Here is a 19,131-nt window from a genome sequence, read left to right on the forward strand (position 1 = left end):
GGATTTAGGCCAGAGTGGGCTGAGTCGTCCTTATTTCTTTATTAAAACTTATTCTATTCCATATGTAAGTGAGGTTCTATAGCATGGCACGCTGGTGACCTACAATTTATACCAGAGGCCGATTGCTTTCTGCCAAAAAACGATGAATAAAATGGCCAAAGGGCACATAATTACAATCAAGCAAACTTAACCTTTTCACATTCTTTTACGAAAAAATGCACATCCTATTGTGTGTTACTGCTATCATAAAAACACTTTAAATTTTTTGTTCATTTGTTTTATATTCTTTACCTATTAAACATTATATATATTCGATATTATGTGCTTTTATTTATTATTGTATAAATATTCATACAAGCTGAAAGTTCAATAAGTAGCGATTACAAAGTTTCTATTATTCTGTTATTGTACTTTCTGCATATTCAGCTATCCATACAATACTGACATTTGCAGAAAATCAATTTAACAGTTTGATAACAGCTTTAAAAACTTGTATTACCGTTGTAGTGTTATGATAATATATTACTCATATAGTAATATTAATACCTGTTTAAAATATGCAGGAAAATGAATTTCAAAATATTTAAAAGTATTTCTAATACTGCTATAGTGCTATTCAATTGTACCATACCTACTGCTATAGCTCCATTGTAGTAAATATACTGATATTAATATCTTTGCTCACATTATAGGCAAGAAAATGAAAATGAATTTTATATTTTATCTCGCCCTACTTGTTGTGCCATGCTATAGTTTGGTACAAGAGATGTCTAAACCCCAACCTGCAATTTTACATAAGATACACTTAGTTGATGATGGATACAAGCTTGTGTCAATGTATGCGTCAGATGAGGGGATGAAACTTCATCATAAATTGCCGGAGAATGTTCTTTCGGTGGCAACGTTTAAGTCAACTATTAATGAGAATGGGTAAGTAAAAAATAAATGTGACTCATTGATTTTTGTGTGGCAAGGCAATGACAGTCGTTATAACACGGGTGTTCTGTTTCATACAATTTTACTCTCTTATGAGTTACCACGTATGTAACTTATTTATCTTCGCATGGCAGGGCAACAACAGTCCATATAACAAGGGTGTTCTGTTCATACACTTCGTGCCTGCTTACGAGTTCCATGTATGTAACCTTGTGGGTGATTGCCATATCCTCTTGTCTAGAGACGAGCATTCTAACCACTGTGTTCGATTGAAATATCCAATTTCCCTTCATACCTTTGAACCTACGTATTAATTATTCACATAGAACCACAATATTTGTATCTCCCAAATGGCCCTTTCACATAACTAAAAAAGGTTGGGGTGTTTGGCCAAATCTGGCCTAAATCCTAGGTTCTCAAGGACCTTACCCATATAGAATATATAGAATAGAACCTCATTAACCTTCACCCCCCTCAACGCAGATGGACCAAACTCTCCATAACCACCAACCCCACACATAGCAACAAGAAGCAAGCTTATGCTGCTGGTTATTTAGAAGGAACTGCCACAAAGTCAATGATTGAGGACAACTGGTTCAACACCATTGGAGGTTAAATATTGTTCCATTTAAACATAATGGCTCATAGATATCAAGCCTGGCAGGGTGGGCAGGCCAACCGTGTTTTTTGCACTGAATTAATCAGTCAACATTACAACCAATAAATTAAAAAAATAAAAATATATATATATATAAACAAAAACAAAATAAAACATTTTTTTGAACTCCTCCCTAATTTTCTGTCTGGCTGATCCTCTGATTGTGTATGTATGCATCAAATCTAGGGTGGCAGGGCAGGCCAACCGTGTTTTTTGCACTGAATTAATCAGTAAACATTGGGAACAACAAGTTAAAAAAAATTTAAAAAGAATAAAAAAAAACGTTTTTGGAACTCCCCCTAATTTTCTTTCTGGCTGATCCTCTGATTGTGTGTGTAAGCACCAAATCTAGGGTGGCAGGGCAGGCAGTTGGCATTGGGATTTTCCGCATTTCATTAACCAGTATAAATTGGAACCAGAAACTATTTACTCTCTGGTTTAATAAAAGCTATTTAAGCTCTGGTTTATAAAATTATTAATATTTTTACAACAGACATGTGCAACCCGATGTCAACGTTTTGTTTAAATTTGAAGAAGTTTCTGGAATCGAACATGGAATTTATGATTTCTATGATTAAAAACAATCCAGATTCGCCGTATTGGAAACAGGTTCGTAGTTGTGGTGTTAGTTGTAGGGAGAAGTGGTCATAATCATAATATTATGTTATGTTTGCTAATGTTTATTGTATGTTTGGTATAGAAATTGGAAATTTATTTTCTCGTTGTTATGATTTCCATGATTAAACATTAATTGTGGAAAAAGTGGTTGTTTACTAATACTAAGCTCACAGTTGAGTTGCTTAAGTTATTTTGTTAAGTCAGACCCCAAGTGAAACCTAAATCCAAGAATCTTTAATCTAGTCTAAATTGAAGTGAATTTAGACATATAACAGTCTGCAGTTTAGTGTTTCCTAAACTTGAGTAAATTTAAACCCCTTGGGGTAAATTCCTCATATTTAGAGGGTAAATGAGCTATCAATCGAAATCCACATCAGTTGACGGGACAAAAAATTGTGCCAATTGAAGTTCTTTACCAGACATTGAACAACTCGTTGCCAAAAAGCTAGCGCATCTGTCGCATTAAATATTACTGATGTAATTAGTTGTTTTCGCTTTTTAATAAATGAGCGCCATATTACATATTGGGGGTAAATCTGATAAGCATCTTTGTTTGCTAAAAGGGTAATGCATACAAAGAAAGTTAGGAACCACTGATCTAGTTTAATTAAACCTAATGCACCACTCCCCCCCATTTTAGGTTGAATTGAACTTACTACAACTACAAGGGTTAGAAGATGCTTATTATGGTGAAGCAATGAACTTTAATTCAACTCTGCACCTAAAACCTATGGGTCTCATGTATGTATGTTAGTAATTACTTAATTACTTTTCTATACTTAAAGTATTAGTGTGGCAGTATAGAAAGTAATCGTATTTTTTTCATAGCATTAGAAATAGCTCTTCTAGTAATAACCACTTCTTTTGCTGTAGTAAAAAAAGATAGAAAAATTGTCAAATAGTTCGTTCGGGAGAGCTATTTCAGTATTATGTTATGCCTGATAATGGTATCAGAAGACTAAAAGAGCTGTCAGTAGCATCATAAATTACTTATCACTCCTAAACATGTAAAACAGCTATTACCAAAGCTTTATATAGTTTTAGTATCTATTTCTGTAAAAACAGCTTTTTTATCAGCAGTTATACATTTCTGTAAAAATTTAAGCTAAATTTTATGATGTTTACTTTTTATCCTGAAATATTTCAGACTCATCAACATAAATGGTGACCTCGAGTCTTTACAAACCGTCCTCAGTGAAGATCACGTGAACCATCATCATGTGATTGGATCCGGTTCATGCTCAGCTCTCATTAAATTACTCCCGGGATATAAAGACCTTTACGCAGCCCATGATACATGGAGTGGGTATAACTCAATGCTGAGGATCATCAAGAAATATCAACTTTCTTATAAAGATGACAACGGTATATTTGTCTTTTTGTTTATAATAATTTATATTCTATTATTGTTTATAGTAAGATTTATTTATTTCATTGTTTATGAATGATTACGATCATAGCTGTATTCATATGTCACCTCAACAAGGGTTACATTACATATTGTTTTAGCACCCTAGTCTTAAGTCTAAAACAGATTTTTCCCTGCTGTTAGGTGTCTATACAAACAAGCAGAGCCAAAGTATATTGCATTCAACACATTAATCAATGAAGTTCCCTATTTTTGACAACTATGAGTGTAACTGTATTTTAACAATGTCACCCCAGATTTTACCGCGCTGTTAGGTGTCTATACAAAAAAGCAGAGCCAAATTATATTGCATTCACCACATTAATCAACTCCAAATCCCAGTTCCTATGGCGTGCCACACTGTAGGACCTCGCCCATATAGAATATAAATTAATCCAATAAAGGGAAAATAAGGAAGTATTAAAATTGACATTTTGTTCCTCCAAAACAAGCTTATGCTTCCTCATTCCTATTTATACAACTGTCATAAACTCTATGGTCGATATTATTATTTGAAAACCTTCTGTTCTATATGGGTGAGGTCATACAGCGTAGCAGGCCATTGGACCTGGGATTTAGACCAGAGTTGGCCCATTACCCCAACATTGTATATGCACATTCTATTCTATATGGGTGAGGTCCTACAGTGAGGCATGTCATGGGACCTGGGATTTAGACCAGAGTTGGTTCATTACCTCAACATTGTATATGCACATTCTATTTTATATGGGTGAGGTCCTACAGTGAGGCACGCCATGGAACCTGGGATTTAAACCAAAGTTGACTCATTACCTCAACATTGTATATGCACATTCTATTTTATATGGGTGGGGTCCTACAGTGAGGCACGCCATGGAACCTGGGATTTAAACCAGAGTTGACCCATTACCCCAACATTGTATATGAACATTCTATTCTATATGGGTGAGGTCCTACAGTGAGGCATGCCATGAGACCTGGGATTTAGACCAGAGTTGGCCTATTACCCCAACATTGTATATGCACATTCTATTCTTTATGGGTGAGGTCCTACAGTGAGGCATGCCATGGGTCCTAGGATTTATGCCAGAATAGTTTGACATCTTATTTTAACAGCCTATTGTACCTTCCTGTTTGATGTTAAACATAGCAATATATTGTTGTTTGAATATCTCACATGAGTTGTATTATTCTATACAAGGTTAAAAGGTGACATATGCTGCTCTGTTTATTAAAGTTTTATGAGTTCCAAACACCTACACCCTAACTAAACCATGTTCTTTATTATTTCATACAAAGTTATATAAAGTCTCATATGTAGTTTATGTTTACTTAACAGTAACTTTGTGGGTGATTGTTTTTGCATGGGACAATACGCTGCTCTGTTAATTAAAGTTTTATGGGCGTTTTTTTAACCCCAATTCCATATCATTAGTTTTGAATGACTTTATTATTCTCGCTTAGCGGAGCAACATCAGTTTTTATAACACCGTTGTTCTGTCATAAGATAACATACAACGGGCATTTCCATTTAAATATATGGTACCCGAACACCCACACCTTCATACTTCATTATTTTATGCCAGGTTATAAGGTGTTGGTTGGATTTGTTTAACCGTTACGGCATTTTTTAACACTAAAACCTTTTGAATGGCTATTTATCTATGTTTGGCAACAACAGTTTTTATAACAATGGTGTTCTGTCACGAAATATGCAGTTTGTGTTTATTTAACTGTTACGATCTGTTTAAAATTTAGCATGAAACTCAATTATAAATTGAACTATTATTGAAGACAAAACCCCAATGTTCTTGGGATTAACCCAGTAGGCTAACTTAAAAATAACCCATGAAGTTGCATACGTGGTAACTTGTAAGCGGGCACGAGGTGTATGAAACAGAACACCCGTGTTATAACTACTGTCATTGCCCAGCCGCGCGAGGATAAATAAGTTACATACGTGGTAACTTGTAAGCTGGCATGAGGTGTATGAAACAGAACACCCGTGTTATAACGACTGTCGTTTTCCGGCCATGGGAGGATAAAGTTCATGAACTTTGGTAAATAAGAACAACGCCTATGACATCACAATGCCCATTGTTACAGGTGAGTTGATACCAGGTCACACAAGCTCATTCTCATCAAACCCAGGATCCATTTTCTCGGGGGATGATTTCTATATTCTGTCGTCTGGATTGGTGAGTTTAAAAAGTGTTTATACCAGTGGTTCCTAACACATGTCTGTACAAAGTGGTTGCTGGTGAAAAAGGCCCATCTTCCTCGTTACAACATGAGTGTCCTGTTTCATACACCTCGTGCCCGCTTACAAGTTACCATGTATGTAACTTTGTGGGTGATTGTTTTATGTATAGCTGACCACAGTGGCAGCGTCGAGCCCTGAACCCGTGACCTCTGGTAGAGTAATTCCTTCTTAACACTATCATTTCCATTACCAACCCCCTCACAATGTACATTGTAGACAACAATCGAAACAACAATCGGGAACAACAACCCATTATTATGGAACAATGTAACTCCACAATCGGTTCTTGAATGGATGCGGAACCTCGTGGCCAACCAACTTGCTCGACACGGGGAGGAGTGGGCGGCAACGTTTAAGAGATTCAACAGCGGGACGTAAGTTATAATAGGTTATATTGTTTCTATTGTATGGGTAAGATGTTTATGGTCTGTATAGTTTCGTTTCATATGGCTGAGGTAATATGCTGAAGCGATTCAGGGACTTGCGATTTAGGCCAGAGTTGGCAAAAAAACAAACACTTAAAAATATTACCGGTTTATAAGATACAAGCACCAAACACGTTCAACATCCTTGTGGGCCAAGGGCCAAGGGCAGGCAACTCAAAAACAAATAATCTAAGCTTGTAATTTGTAATCGGTTAAAAGTTGGACCAGCTTTTCCATTTGGCTTATCCATATTTTTCCATGTTGTGATAATTGACATAACTGTGTGCTTTGCTTTGTGCCTGTCCTATTCCAGACATTTGTATTTCAGCTATAAATAATGAACCTTAGAAATTTAAGCTACAATCTGTTAGTTTTAAACTACATGCTTTAAATTAAAACACACCATTACATTTCAAGTTACAACAACCAATGGATGATAGTTGATTACAACAAGTTCACACCTGGTGAAAAACCTAAGGACGGTTTGTTGCACGTGCTCGAACAACTACCGTGAGTTTGTTTGGGTGATTAGGTTTGAATATAAGGGATATATTATTGTAATGTTTATGAAATGTATTTTATGTCCAAATGTTATAGTTTGGTTGATTGAGGCTACTATCTATATACACTGCTGTGTGCTGTCATTATAAATGAATCATGCTTGGGGGAATAACAACAGTCATTATACCATGTGTGTTCTGTTTCATACACCTCGTGCCCGATTACAAGTTACCACGTATGTAACTTATTTATCCTTGTATGGCGGGGCAACGACAGTAGTTATAACACGGGTGTTCTGTTTCATACACCTCGTGCCCGATAAGAGTTACCACGTATTTAACTTATTTATCCTCGCATGGCTGGGCAACGACAGTAGTTATAACACGGGTGTTCTGTTTCATACACCTCGTGCCCGATTACAAGTTACCAGGTATGTAGCTTATTTATCCTTGTATGGCGGGGCAACGACAGTAGTTATAACACAGGTGTTCTGTTTCATACACCTCGTGCCCGATAAGAGTTACCACGTATTTAACTTATTTATCCTCGCATGGCTGGGCAACGACAGTAGTTATAACCCGGGTGTTCTGTTTCATACACCTCGTGCCCGATTACAAGTTACCACGTATTTAACTTATTTATCCTCGCATGGCTGGGCAACGACAGTAGTTATAACACGGGTGTTCTGTTACATACACCTCGTGCCAGCTTACGAGTTACCACATATGTAACTTATTTATCCTCGCATGGCCGGGCAACAACAGTCGTTATAACACGGTTCTGTTTCGTACACCTCGTGCCTGTTACCTTGTGTTTATTCACAAGGTACCACATGTGTTTGTGGGTGTTTTTGTGGGGGATTGTTTTTTTTCTGTATGGCTGACATTTTAGACCCATCAGTGACGATACTTTAAGTCAATGTTTGTATAATCGGATGTTGTTTTCATTACCAGAGGCATGTGCGTCCATAAAGACGTGACGCATATTCTGGTGGAGAATTCCTACTGGGCAAGTTACAATTCACCGTGAGTTTGAAACTTATATGTTTGAATTTTATATTTTAGTAACTGTAATGTACAATATTTGTATAAGTGTAATTAGAATATTTTAAACGTCAATACAATTGTAAAATAATGAAAATCTGTAATAAAATAACCTGTAACAAAATATTTTACTGGGGGAAGATGGGACACCTTTTTATTCTATTTTCTCATCCTATTTGGTAGTAAACAAAGAAAATTTAAAGATTTATAAAACCGTATCCTCACGACTCCCATAAATCGTTGTTAACTGTTTAAAACACGATCAGGATATTTGTATATTATGTGTTGAAAGTGTCCTATCTCTCCCCACCCTGCTGTATTAATCAAACAATCCCAGATACTTTCAAGAAATTTTCAATGCGAGTGGCTTGCCAGCATTGGTGGCTAAATACGGCAACTGGTTCTCGCACGACAAGACACCTCGTGCCCTCATATTTGCGCGAGATCACTCCAAGGTTACGGACATGAACACCATGGTTAAACTGATGAGGTGAAGTTAGAATTGGAGAAAATTTTAAGTGAAATATATTTCAACAAATACTTCTTGTGTTCTGAGCTATTCAGAACTAAATGCTTCTACATTTCAATTTATTACAAGTTTAAGACACTTGGTATTTATATATAGTAGGGTGGGGTAAGACGGGACACCTTTAGCACATAATATCCAAATATCCTAATTGTGTTTTAAACAATTAACAACGGTCTATGGGAGTCGTGAGGATACGGTTTCATAATTCTTTGAATGTTCTTTGTTTACTACTAAATAGGACGAGAAAATAGAATGAAAAGGTGTCCCATCTTCCCCCACCCTACTATACATCTCTCTTGTTTAAAACCTGATCAGGATATTTAGATATTATCTGCTGAAGGTGTCGCGTTTTTCCCATCCTACTATATATATGGTTACCTCAACCCACCCACCCCAGGTACAATGATTACCAGCACGACCCGCTCTCTGCCTGCAACTGCACTCCTCCTTACAGCGCTGAGAATGCAATATCTGCTCGTAACGACCTCATGCCCGCCGACGGGTCGTACCCCATACCAGCGCTGGGACACCGCAACCATGGGGCCACCGATGTTAAAGTTACAACGTCGGAAATGAGAAAGTGAGGTTTTGTTGATAAAAAAGTGTTTTGCTTTAAGGAACGGGTGTTCTGTTTTATACACCTCGTTCTCGCTTACAAGTTACCGCGTATGTAACTTATTTATCCTGGCATGGCGGGTAACGACAGTCAGTATAACATGAGTGTTCTGTATCATACACCTCGTGCCAGCAAGTTGCCACGTATGTAACTTTTTAGATGATTTTTTTTGTGTGTGGCTGATAATTTCGACAACCCATTGACAAAAGGATTGGAGAAATTATCATTAACTTATAAGCGAGCTTGAGGTATTTAAAACAGAACACCTGTGTTACAACGAATGTCATTGCCCTGGGAGAATAAATAAGTTACAAACATGGTAATAAACATAAGTTACATTGGTTTATCCACTTTACAGAACGTATGAGATGATAGCTGAATGCGGTCCCACTCACGACACACAACCAGTATTTCAATGGAGTAAATCTTCGTATGTTAACACACCCCACAAAGGAATGCCTGATGTATTCGATTTCAAACCCGTGCATTTTAAATGGGATTAAACTTATGTGTTGGTGTTATATTATAACCTGTATAATGGTTTAATATTATGTCATTTTATGTTGATTTTATTTACCGTCATGTCGCCTCATATTTACAATATTCGTGCTTGTGAAGTTTTTATCAATTGTGAAGTTTTTATGATTTTATTCTTTTTTTGGAAAAAAAAGTTTTTGTTGTTAATTTTTTGGAAATATTAAATTAGAAAACTAACCCACAAAGTTACAAACGTGGTAACTGTAAGTAGACACCAGGTGTAGGAAACAGTGCATATACACATTATTTTATCGAATGTTTTTTGTACTTTGGGTGATTTATAAAGGAGAGTTCTTAGTTTGGTGGATAATTGAACTGTTTAGTTGGCATAACATATATTTGTGCTAATATAAAAACACCACTGTAACAATCTTTAAAATGTTTTACACTTTATTCTGTATGGTTGGATTTTAATGCAGTATTTATGGAATAACTTGTAAATTCCGCGAATCTAACCCTTCAATGGGGCTTATATAGTTGAACGATTTTTGTGTATGTAGTAAGGATCTGGGCAACGGAAATGTGAATTAATACGACAATTGGTTACACTTGATTTTCGTCTGTTACGTTTCCGTAGATCCATTTATGGAGTGTTTTCTTTTAAACAATTTTATGATTGTTTCTTGCAGTGTATGGGAATAAGTTGATTTATATTCAAGTGCAATTTATCGTTTGGTTTTCAATAAATATATTCATATAAAAATGCGGGTTTTATTTTATCTGTGGAACCATTTCTTCTGACAAACCTTATGCGAAAATTCAGAAAGTTCGTGGGAAAATTTGAGAACTTTTTTGTTTTGGATCTGGCATTGTGTTCAAGACATTCTGTTTCGCATAATTTTTCCCAGGCAGGTCAATTCCTAATTTTTTTGTAAATTTTTAAAGTATCACTGTATTTTTTTTAGTTGTCACTGTATTTTTTTAGTTGTCACTGTATTTTTTTAATTGTCACAATATTTTTTTTAGTTGTCACTGTAATTTTTTAGTTGTCACTGTATTTTTTTGGGATGTCACTGTATTTTTTTTAGTTGTCACTGTATTTTTTTAGTTGTCACTGTATTTTTTAATTGTCACAATATTTTTTTTAGTTGTCACTGTAATTTTTTAGTTGTCACTGTATTTTTTTGGGATGTCACTGTATTTTTTTTAATTATCACAGTAATTTTTTGGGATGTCACTGTATTTTTTTTAGTTGTCACTGTATTTTTTTAGTTGTCACTGTATTTTTTAATTCTCCCATAATTTTTTTCAGTTGTCACTGTATTTTTTTGGGACGTCACTGTATTTTTTTTAGTTGTCACTGTATTTTTTTAGTTGTCACTGTATTTTTTTAATTGTCACAATATTTTTTTAGTTGTCACTGTAATTTTTTTAGTTGTCACTGTAAAATATTTGGCTAACACTGTAATTTTTTTAGTTGTCACTGTGTTTTTTTAGTTGTCATTTTAATTTTCCTGGTTGACACCGTAAATTTTTTAGTTGTCACTGTATTTTTTTAGTTGTCAGAAGTAATTTTTTTAGTTGTCACTGTATTTTTTTAGTTGTCATTGTAATTTTTCTTGTTGACACCATAATTTTTTTAGTCTTCACTGTATTTTTTTAGTTGACACCGTGATTTTTTTAGTTGCCACTGTATTTTTTTAGCTGTCATTGTAATTTTTCTGGTTAACACCGTAATTTTTTTAGTTGTCACTGTATTTTTTTAGTTATCACTGTAATTTTTTTAATTGTAACTGTAATTATTTTAGTTGTCACAGTAATTATTTTAGTTGTCACTTTAATTTTTTGGGATGTTACTGTAATTTTTTTAGTTGTCACAGTAATTTTGTAGTTGTCACTGTAATTTTTTTTTAATTGTCACAGTAATTTTTTAGTTGTCACTGTATTTTTTTAGTTGTCATTGCAATTTTTCTGGTTGACACTGTAATTATTTTAGTTGTCAATGCATTTTTTTAGTTGTCACTGTAATTTTTTTAGTTGTCAGAGTAAATTTTTTAATTGTCACTTCAATTTTTAGTTGTCACTGTAATTTTTTAAGTGTCAAAGTAATTATTTTAGTTGTCACTGCATTTTTTTAGTTGTCACTGTAATTTTTTTGGTACTCAGAGTAATTTTTTTAATTGTCACTGTAATTATGTTAGTTGTCACTGTAATTTTTTTAATTTTTACAGTAATTTTTTGGGATGTCACAGTAATTTAAGTAGTTGTCACTGTAATTTTTTTAGTTGTCACTGTAATTTTTTTGGTTGTCACAGTAATTTTTTAATTTTTACAGTAATTTTTTGGGATGTCACAGTAATTTAAGTAGTTGTCACTGTAATTTTTTTAATTGTCACTGTAATTTTGTAGTTGTCACAGTAATTTTTTTAATTTTTACAGTAATTTTTTGGGATGTCACAGTAATTTAAGTAGTTGTCACTGTATTTTTTTAATTGTCACTGTAATTATTTTAGTTGTCACTGTAATTTTTTATTTATCACTGTAATTTTTTTGGTTAACACTGTAATTTTTTTAGATTTCACTGTAATTTTTTTAATTGTCACAGTAATTACTTTAGTTGTGACCCTAAATTTTTTAGTTGTCACTGTAATTTTTTTAATTGTCACAGTAAATATTTTAGTTGTGACTCTAATTTTTTTAGTTGACACCGTAATTTTTTGGGATGTCACTGTAATTTTTTTAGTTGCCACTGTAATTTTTTTGGTTAACACCGTAATTTTTTAGTTGTCAGTGTATTTTTTTAGTTGTCACTACAATTTTTTTAATTGTCAAAGTAATTTTTTTAATTATCGAAGTAATTTTTTTGGTTGTCACAGTAAATATTTTAGTTGTCATTGTATTTTTTTTAATTGTCACAGTAATTATTTTAATTGTCACTGTAATTTTTTTAGTTGTCACTGTAGTTTTTTTGGTTGACACCATAATTTTTTGGGATGTCACTGTCATTATTTTAATTGTCACTGTAATTTTTTCAATTGTCACAGTAATTTTTTTGGTCGTTACTGTAATTTTTTTAGTTGTCACTGTATTTTTTGGGGATGTTACTGTAATTTTTTTAGGTTTCACTGTAATTTTTTGGGATGTTACTGTAATTTTTATTGGTTGTCACAGTAATTATTTTAGTTGTCACAGTAATTTTTTTGGTTGTCATTGTAATTTTATGGGATGTCACAGTAATTTTAGTAGTTGTCACTGTAATTTTTTTAGGTGTCACTGTAATTTTTTTAGTTGTCACTGTAATTTTTTTAGGTGTCACTGTAATTTTTTTAGTTGTCACAGTAATTTTTTTGGTTGTCACTGTAATTTTTTGGGATGTTACTGTAATTTTTTGGGTTGTCACAGTAATTATTTTAGTTTTCACAGTAATTTTTTGGGATGTTACTGTAATTTTTTTGGTTGTCACTGTAATTTTTTGGGATGTTACTGTAATTTTTATTGGTTGTCACAGTAATTATTTTAGTTGTCACAGTAATTTTTTTGGTTGTCATTGTAATTTTATGGGATGTCACAGTAATTTTAGTAGTTGTCACTGTAATTTTTTTAGGTGTCACTGTAATTTTTTTAGTTGTCACTGTAATTTTTTTAGGTGTCACTGTAATTTTTTTAGTTGTCACAGTAATTTTTTTGGTTGTCACTGTAATTTTTTGGGATGTTACTGTAATTTTTTGGGTTGTCACAGTAATTTTAGTAGTTGTCACTGTAATTTTTTTAGGTGTCACCTTAATTATTTTAGTTGTCACAGTAATTTCTTTGGTTGTCACTGTAATTTTATGGGGTGTCACACTAATTTTAGTAGTTGTCACTGTAATTTTTTTAGGTGTCATTGTAATTTTTTTAGTTGTCACTGAAATTTTTTCAATTGTCACAGTGATTATTTTAGTTGTCACAGTTATTTTTTTGGTTGTCACTTTAATTTTTTGGGATATCACAGTAACTTTATTAGTTGTCACGGTAATTTTTTTAGTTGTCACTGTAATTTTTTTGGTTGACAACGTAATTTTTTAGTTGTCACTGTAGTTTTTTTGGTTGACACCATAATTTTTTGGGATGTCACTGTCATTATAATAATTGTCACAGTAATTTTTTTAGTTGTCACAGTAGTTTTTTTGGTCGTCACTGTAATTATTTTAGTTGTCACAGTAATTTTCCTGGTTGACACCGTAATTTTTTTAGTTGTCACTGTATTTTTTTAGTTGTCACAGTATTTTTTTGAGTTGTCACTGTAATTTTTTAGTTGTCACAGTAATTATTTTGGTTGTCACTGTAATTTTATGGGATGTCACAGTAATTTTAGTAGTTGTCACTGTAATTTTTTTAGGTGTCACTGTAATTTTTTGGGATGTCACTGTAATTTTTTTGGTTGTCACAGTAATTATTTTAGTTGTGACTCTAATTTTTTTAGTTGACACTGTAATTTTTTGGGATGTCACTTTAATTTTTTTAGTTGCCACTGTATTTTTTTTGGTTGACACCGTAATTTTTTTAGTTGTCACTGTATTTTTTTAGTTGTCACCACAATTTTTTTAATTGTCAAAGTAATTTTTTTAATTGTCAAAGTATTTTTTGGGGTTGTCGCAGTAATTATTTTAGTTGTCACTGTATTTTTTTCAATTGTCACAGTAATTATTTTAATTGTCACTGTAATTTTTTTAGTTGTCACTGTAGTTTTTTTGGTAGACACCATAAATTTTTGGGATGTCACTGTCATCATTTTAATTGTCACTGTAATTTTTTAGTTGTCACTGTAATTTTTTTATTTTTTACAGTAATTTTTTGGGATGTCACAGTAATTTAAGTAGTTGTCACTGTAATTTTTTAGTTGTCACTGTAATTTTTTTGGTTGTCACAGTAATTTTTTTAATTTTTACAGTAATTTTTTGGGATGTCACAGTAATTTAAGTAGTTGTCACTGTAATTTTTTTAGTTGTCACTGTAATTTTTTAGTTGTCACAGTAATTTTTTTAATTTTTACAGTATTTTTTTGGGATGTCACAGTAATTTTTTGGGATGTCACAGTAATTTAAGTAGTTGTCACTGTAATTTTTTTAGTTGTCACTGTAATTTTTTTGGTTAACACTGTAATTTTTATAGATTTCACTGTAATTTTTTTAATTGTCACAGTAATTACTTTAGTTGTGATCCTAATTTTTTTAGTTGTCACTGTAATTTTTTTAATTGTCACAGTAATTATTTTAGTTGTGACCCTAATTTTTTTAGTTGACACCGTAATTTTTTGGGATGTCACTGTAATTTTTTTAGTTGCCACTGTAATTTTTTTGGTTGACACCGTAATTTTTTATATGTCACTGTATTTTTTTAGTTGTCACCACAATTTTTTTAATTGTCAAAGTAATTTTTTTAATTATCGAAGTAATTTTTTGGGTTGTCACAGTAATTATTTTAGTTGTCATTGTATTTTTATTAATTGTCACAGTAATTATTTTAATTGTCACTGTAATTTTTTTAGTTGTCACTGTAGTTTTTTTGGTTGACACCATAACTTTTTGGGATGTCACTGTCATTATTTTAATTGTCACTGTAATTTTTTCAATTGTCACAGTAATTTTTTTAGTTGTCACAGTAATTTTTTTGGTCGTCACTGTAATTTTTTTAGTTGTCACTGTAATTTTTTTAGGTGTCACTATAATTTTTTGGGATGTCACTGTAATTTTTATTGGTTGTCACAGTAATTATTTTAGTTGTCACAGTAATTTTTTTGGTTGTCACTGTAATTTTATGAGATGTCACAACAATTTTAGTAGTTGTCACAGTAATTTTTTTGGTTGTCACTGTAATTTTTTGGGATGTTACTGTAATTTTTTGGGTTGTCACAGTAATTATTTTAGTTGTCACAGTAATTCTTTTGGTTGTCACTGTAATTTTTCGGGATGTCACAGTAATTTTAGTAGTTGTCACTGTAATTTTTATAGGTGTCACCTTAAATATTTTAGTTGTCAAAGTAATTTTTTTGGTTGCCACTGTAATTTGATGGGATGTCACAGTAATTTTAGTAGTTGTCACTGTAATTTTTTTAGTTGTCACCACAATTTTTTTAATTGTCAAAGTAATTTTTTTAATTATCGAAGTAATTTTTTGGGTTGTCACAGTAATTATTTTAGTTGTCATTGTATTTTTTTTAATTGTCACAGTAATTATTTTAATTGTCACTGTAATTTTTTTAGTTGTCACTGTAGTTTTTTTGGTTGACACCATAATTTTTTGGGATGTCACTGTCAATATTTTAATTGTCACTGTAATTTTTTCAATTGTCACAGTAATTTTTTTAGTTGTCACACTAATTTTTTTGGTCGTCACTGTAATTTTTTTAGTTGTCACTGTAATTTTTTTAGGTGTCACTGTAATTTTTTGGGATGTCACTGTAATTTTTATTGGTTGTCACAGTAATTATTTTAGTTGTCACAGTAATTTTTTTGGTTGTCACTGTAATTTTATGGGATGTCACAACAATTTTAGTAGTTGTCACTGTAATTTTTTTAGTTGTCACTGTAATTTTTTTAGGTGTCACTGTAATTTTTTTGTTGTCACAGTAATTTTTTTGGTTGTCACTGTAATTTTTTGGGATGTTACTGTAATTTTTTGGGTTGTCACAGTAATTATTTTAGTTGTCACAGTAATTCTTTTGGTTGTCACTGTAATTTTTTGGGATGTCACAGTAATTTTAGTAGTTGTCACTGTAATTTTTTTAGGTGTCACCTTAAATATTTTAGTTGTCACAGTAATTTTTTTGGTTGCCACTGTAATTTTATGGGATGTCACAGTAATTTTAGTAGTTGTCACTGTAATTTTTTTAGTTGTCACAGTAATTTTTTTGGTCGTCACTGTAATTTTTTTAGTTGTCACTGTATTTTTTTAGTTGTCACAGTAATTTTTTGAGTTGTCACTGTAATTTTTTAGTTGTCATTGTAATTTTTTTGGTTGTCACTATAATTTTTTTAGGTGTCACTGTAATTTTTTTGGGATGTCACTGTAATTTTTTTGGTTGTCACAGTAATTTTTTTGGTTGTCACTGTAATTTTATGGGATGTCACAGTAATTTTATTAGTTGTCACTGTAATTTTTTAGGTGTCACCTTAAATATTTTAGTTGTCACAGTAATTTTTTTAGGTGTCACTGTAATTTTTTTAGTTGTCACAGTAATTTTTTTGGTTGTCACTGTAATTTTTTGGGTTGTCACTGTAATTTTTTGGGTTGTCACAGTAATTTTAGTAGTTGTCACTGTAATTTTTTTGGTTTTCACTGTAATTGTTTTAGTTGTCACTGTAATTTTTTTGGTTGTCACTGTAATTTTTTTAGGTGTCACTGTAATTTTTTGGGATGTCACTGTAATTTTTATTGGTTGTCACAGTAATTATTTTAGTTGTCACAGTAATTTTTTTGGTTGTCACTGTAATTTTATGGGATGTCACAACAATTTTAGTAGTTGTCACTGTAATTTTTTTAGTTGTCACTGTAATTTTTTTAGGTGTCACTGTAATTTTTTTGTTGTCACAGTAATTTTTTTGGTTGTCACTGTAATTTTTTGGGATGTTACTGTAATTTTTTGGGTTGTCACAGTAATTATTTTAGTTGTCACAGTAATTCTTTTGGTTGTCACTGTAATTTTTTGGGATGTCACAGTAATTTTAGTAGTTGTCACTGTAATTTTTTTAGGTGTCACCTTAAATATTTTAGTTGTCACAGTAATTTTTTTGGTTGCCACTGTAATTTTATGGGATGTCACAGTAATTTTAGTAGTTGTCACTGTAATTTTTTTAGTTGTCACAGTAATTTTTTTGGTCGTCACTGTAATTTTTTTAGTTGTCACTGTATTTTTTTAGTTGTCACAGTAATTTTTTGAGTTGTCACTGTAATTTTTTAGTTGTCATTGTAATTTTTTTGGTTGTCACTATAATTTTTTTAGGTGTCACTGTAATTTTTTTGGGATGTCACTGTAATTTTTTTGGTTGTCACAGTAATTTTTTTGGTTGTCACTGTAATTTTATGGGATGTCACAGTAATTTTATTAGTTGTCACTGTAATTTTTTAGGTGTCACCTTAAATATTTTAGTTGTCACAGTAATTTTTTTAGGTGTCACTGTAATTTTTTTAGTTGTCACAGTAATTTTTTTGGTTGTCACTGTAATTTTTTGGGTTGTCACTGTAATTTTTTGGGTTGTCACAGTAATTTTAGTAGTTGTCACTGTAATTTTTTTGGTTGTCACTGTAATTGTTTTAGTTGTCACTGTAATTTTTTTGGTTGTCACTGTAATTGTTTGGGATGTTACTGTATTTTTTTGGGTTGTCACAGTAATTATTTCAGTTGTCACAGTAATTTTTTTGGTTGCCACTGTAATTTTTTGGGATGTTACAGTAATTTTTTTGGTTGCCACTGTAATTTTATGGGATGTCACAGTAATTTTAGTAGTTGTCACTTTAATTTTTTTAGGTGTCACCTTAATTATTTTAGTTGTCACAGTAATTTTTTGGGTTGCCACTGTAATTTTATGGGATGTCACAGTAATTTTAGTAGTTGTCACTGAAATTTTTTTAGGTGTCACTGTAATTTTTTGGGATGTCACTGTAATTTTTTTGGTTGTCACAGTAATTATTTTAGTTGTCACAGTCATTTTTTTGGTTGTCACTGTAATTTTATGGGATGTCACAGTAATTTTAGTAGTTGTCACAGTAATTTTTTTATCTGTCATTGTAATTTTTTAGTTGTCACTGTAATTTTTTTAGTTGTCACAGTAATTTTTATTGGTTGTCACAATAATTTTTTAGTTGCCACAGTAATTTTTTTAATTGGCACAGTAATTTTATGGGATGTCACAGTAATTTTAGTAGTTGTCACAGTAATTTTTTTAATTGTCATTGTAATTTTTTAGTTGTCACTGTAATTTTTTTAGTTGTCACAGTAATTTTTTTTGGTTGTCACAATAATTTTTTAGTTGCCACTGTAATTTTTTCAATTGTCACAGTAATTATTTTAGTTGTCACAGTTATTTTTTTGGTTGTCACTTTAGTTTTTTGGGATATCATAGTAACTTTATTAGTTTTATTTTTTTTTATAATTATTTTAGTTGTCACTGTAATTTTTTAGTTGTCACTGTAATTTTTTTGGGATGTCACAGTAATTATTTTAGTTGTCACAGTAATTTTTTTGGTTGTCACTGTAATTTTATGGGATGTCACAGTAATTTAAGTAGTTTTCACTGTAATTTTTTTAGGTGGCACAGTAATTTTTTTAATTGGCACAGTAATTTTTTTGGTTGTGACTGTAATTATTTTAGTTGTCGCAGTAATTTCTTTGCTTGTCACTGTAATTTTATGGGATGTCACAGTAATTTTAGTAGTTGTCACTGTAATTTTTTTAGGTGTCACAGTAATTTTAGTAGTTGTCACTGTAATTTATTAGTTGTCACTGTCATTTTTCTAATTGTCACAGTAGTTTTTTAGGTTGTCAATGTAATTTTTTCAATTGTCAGAGTAATTATTTTAGTTGTCACAGTTATTTTTTTTGTTGTCACAGTATTTTTTGGGATATCACAGTAACTTTATTAGTTGTCACTGTAATTTTTTTAGTTGTCACTGTAATTTTTTGGCTGTCACTGTAATTTT

General features: G+C 31.9%; 1 protein-coding gene across 2 annotated transcripts; it reads left to right on the plus strand.

Moving 5' to 3' along the window:
• Positions 1 to 4: 4 nt before the first annotated feature.
• On the plus strand, positions 5 to 10,216 carry LOC149739317 (putative aminopeptidase PLBD2). 2 transcript variants are annotated; one of them, XM_089873964.1, is made up of 12 exons: positions 5 to 930; positions 1,420 to 1,547; positions 2,088 to 2,203; positions 2,853 to 2,953; positions 3,360 to 3,577; positions 5,706 to 5,797; positions 6,079 to 6,236; positions 6,705 to 6,797; positions 7,742 to 7,813; positions 8,169 to 8,321; positions 8,758 to 8,940; positions 9,335 to 10,216. In XM_089873964.1, the coding sequence occupies exons 1-12, from the start codon at positions 701 to 703 to the stop codon at positions 9,477 to 9,479; spliced, it is 1,689 nt and encodes a 562-aa protein (XP_089730090.1). In that variant the 5' UTR covers positions 5 to 700; the 3' UTR covers positions 9,480 to 10,216. The 2 variants fall into 2 exon arrangements, with proteins under 2 accessions (XP_089730090.1, XP_089730091.1); XM_089873965.1 differs by lacking the exon at positions 8,169 to 8,321.
• Positions 10,217 to 19,131: the final 8,915 nt, after the last annotated feature.

The sequence above is a fragment of the Ciona robusta genome, chromosome 3 (assembly GCF_009617815.1).
Source record: "Ciona robusta chromosome 3, ASM961781v2".
In the NCBI taxonomy this organism is placed as follows: Eukaryota; Metazoa; Chordata; class Ascidiacea; order Phlebobranchia; family Cionidae; genus Ciona; species Ciona robusta.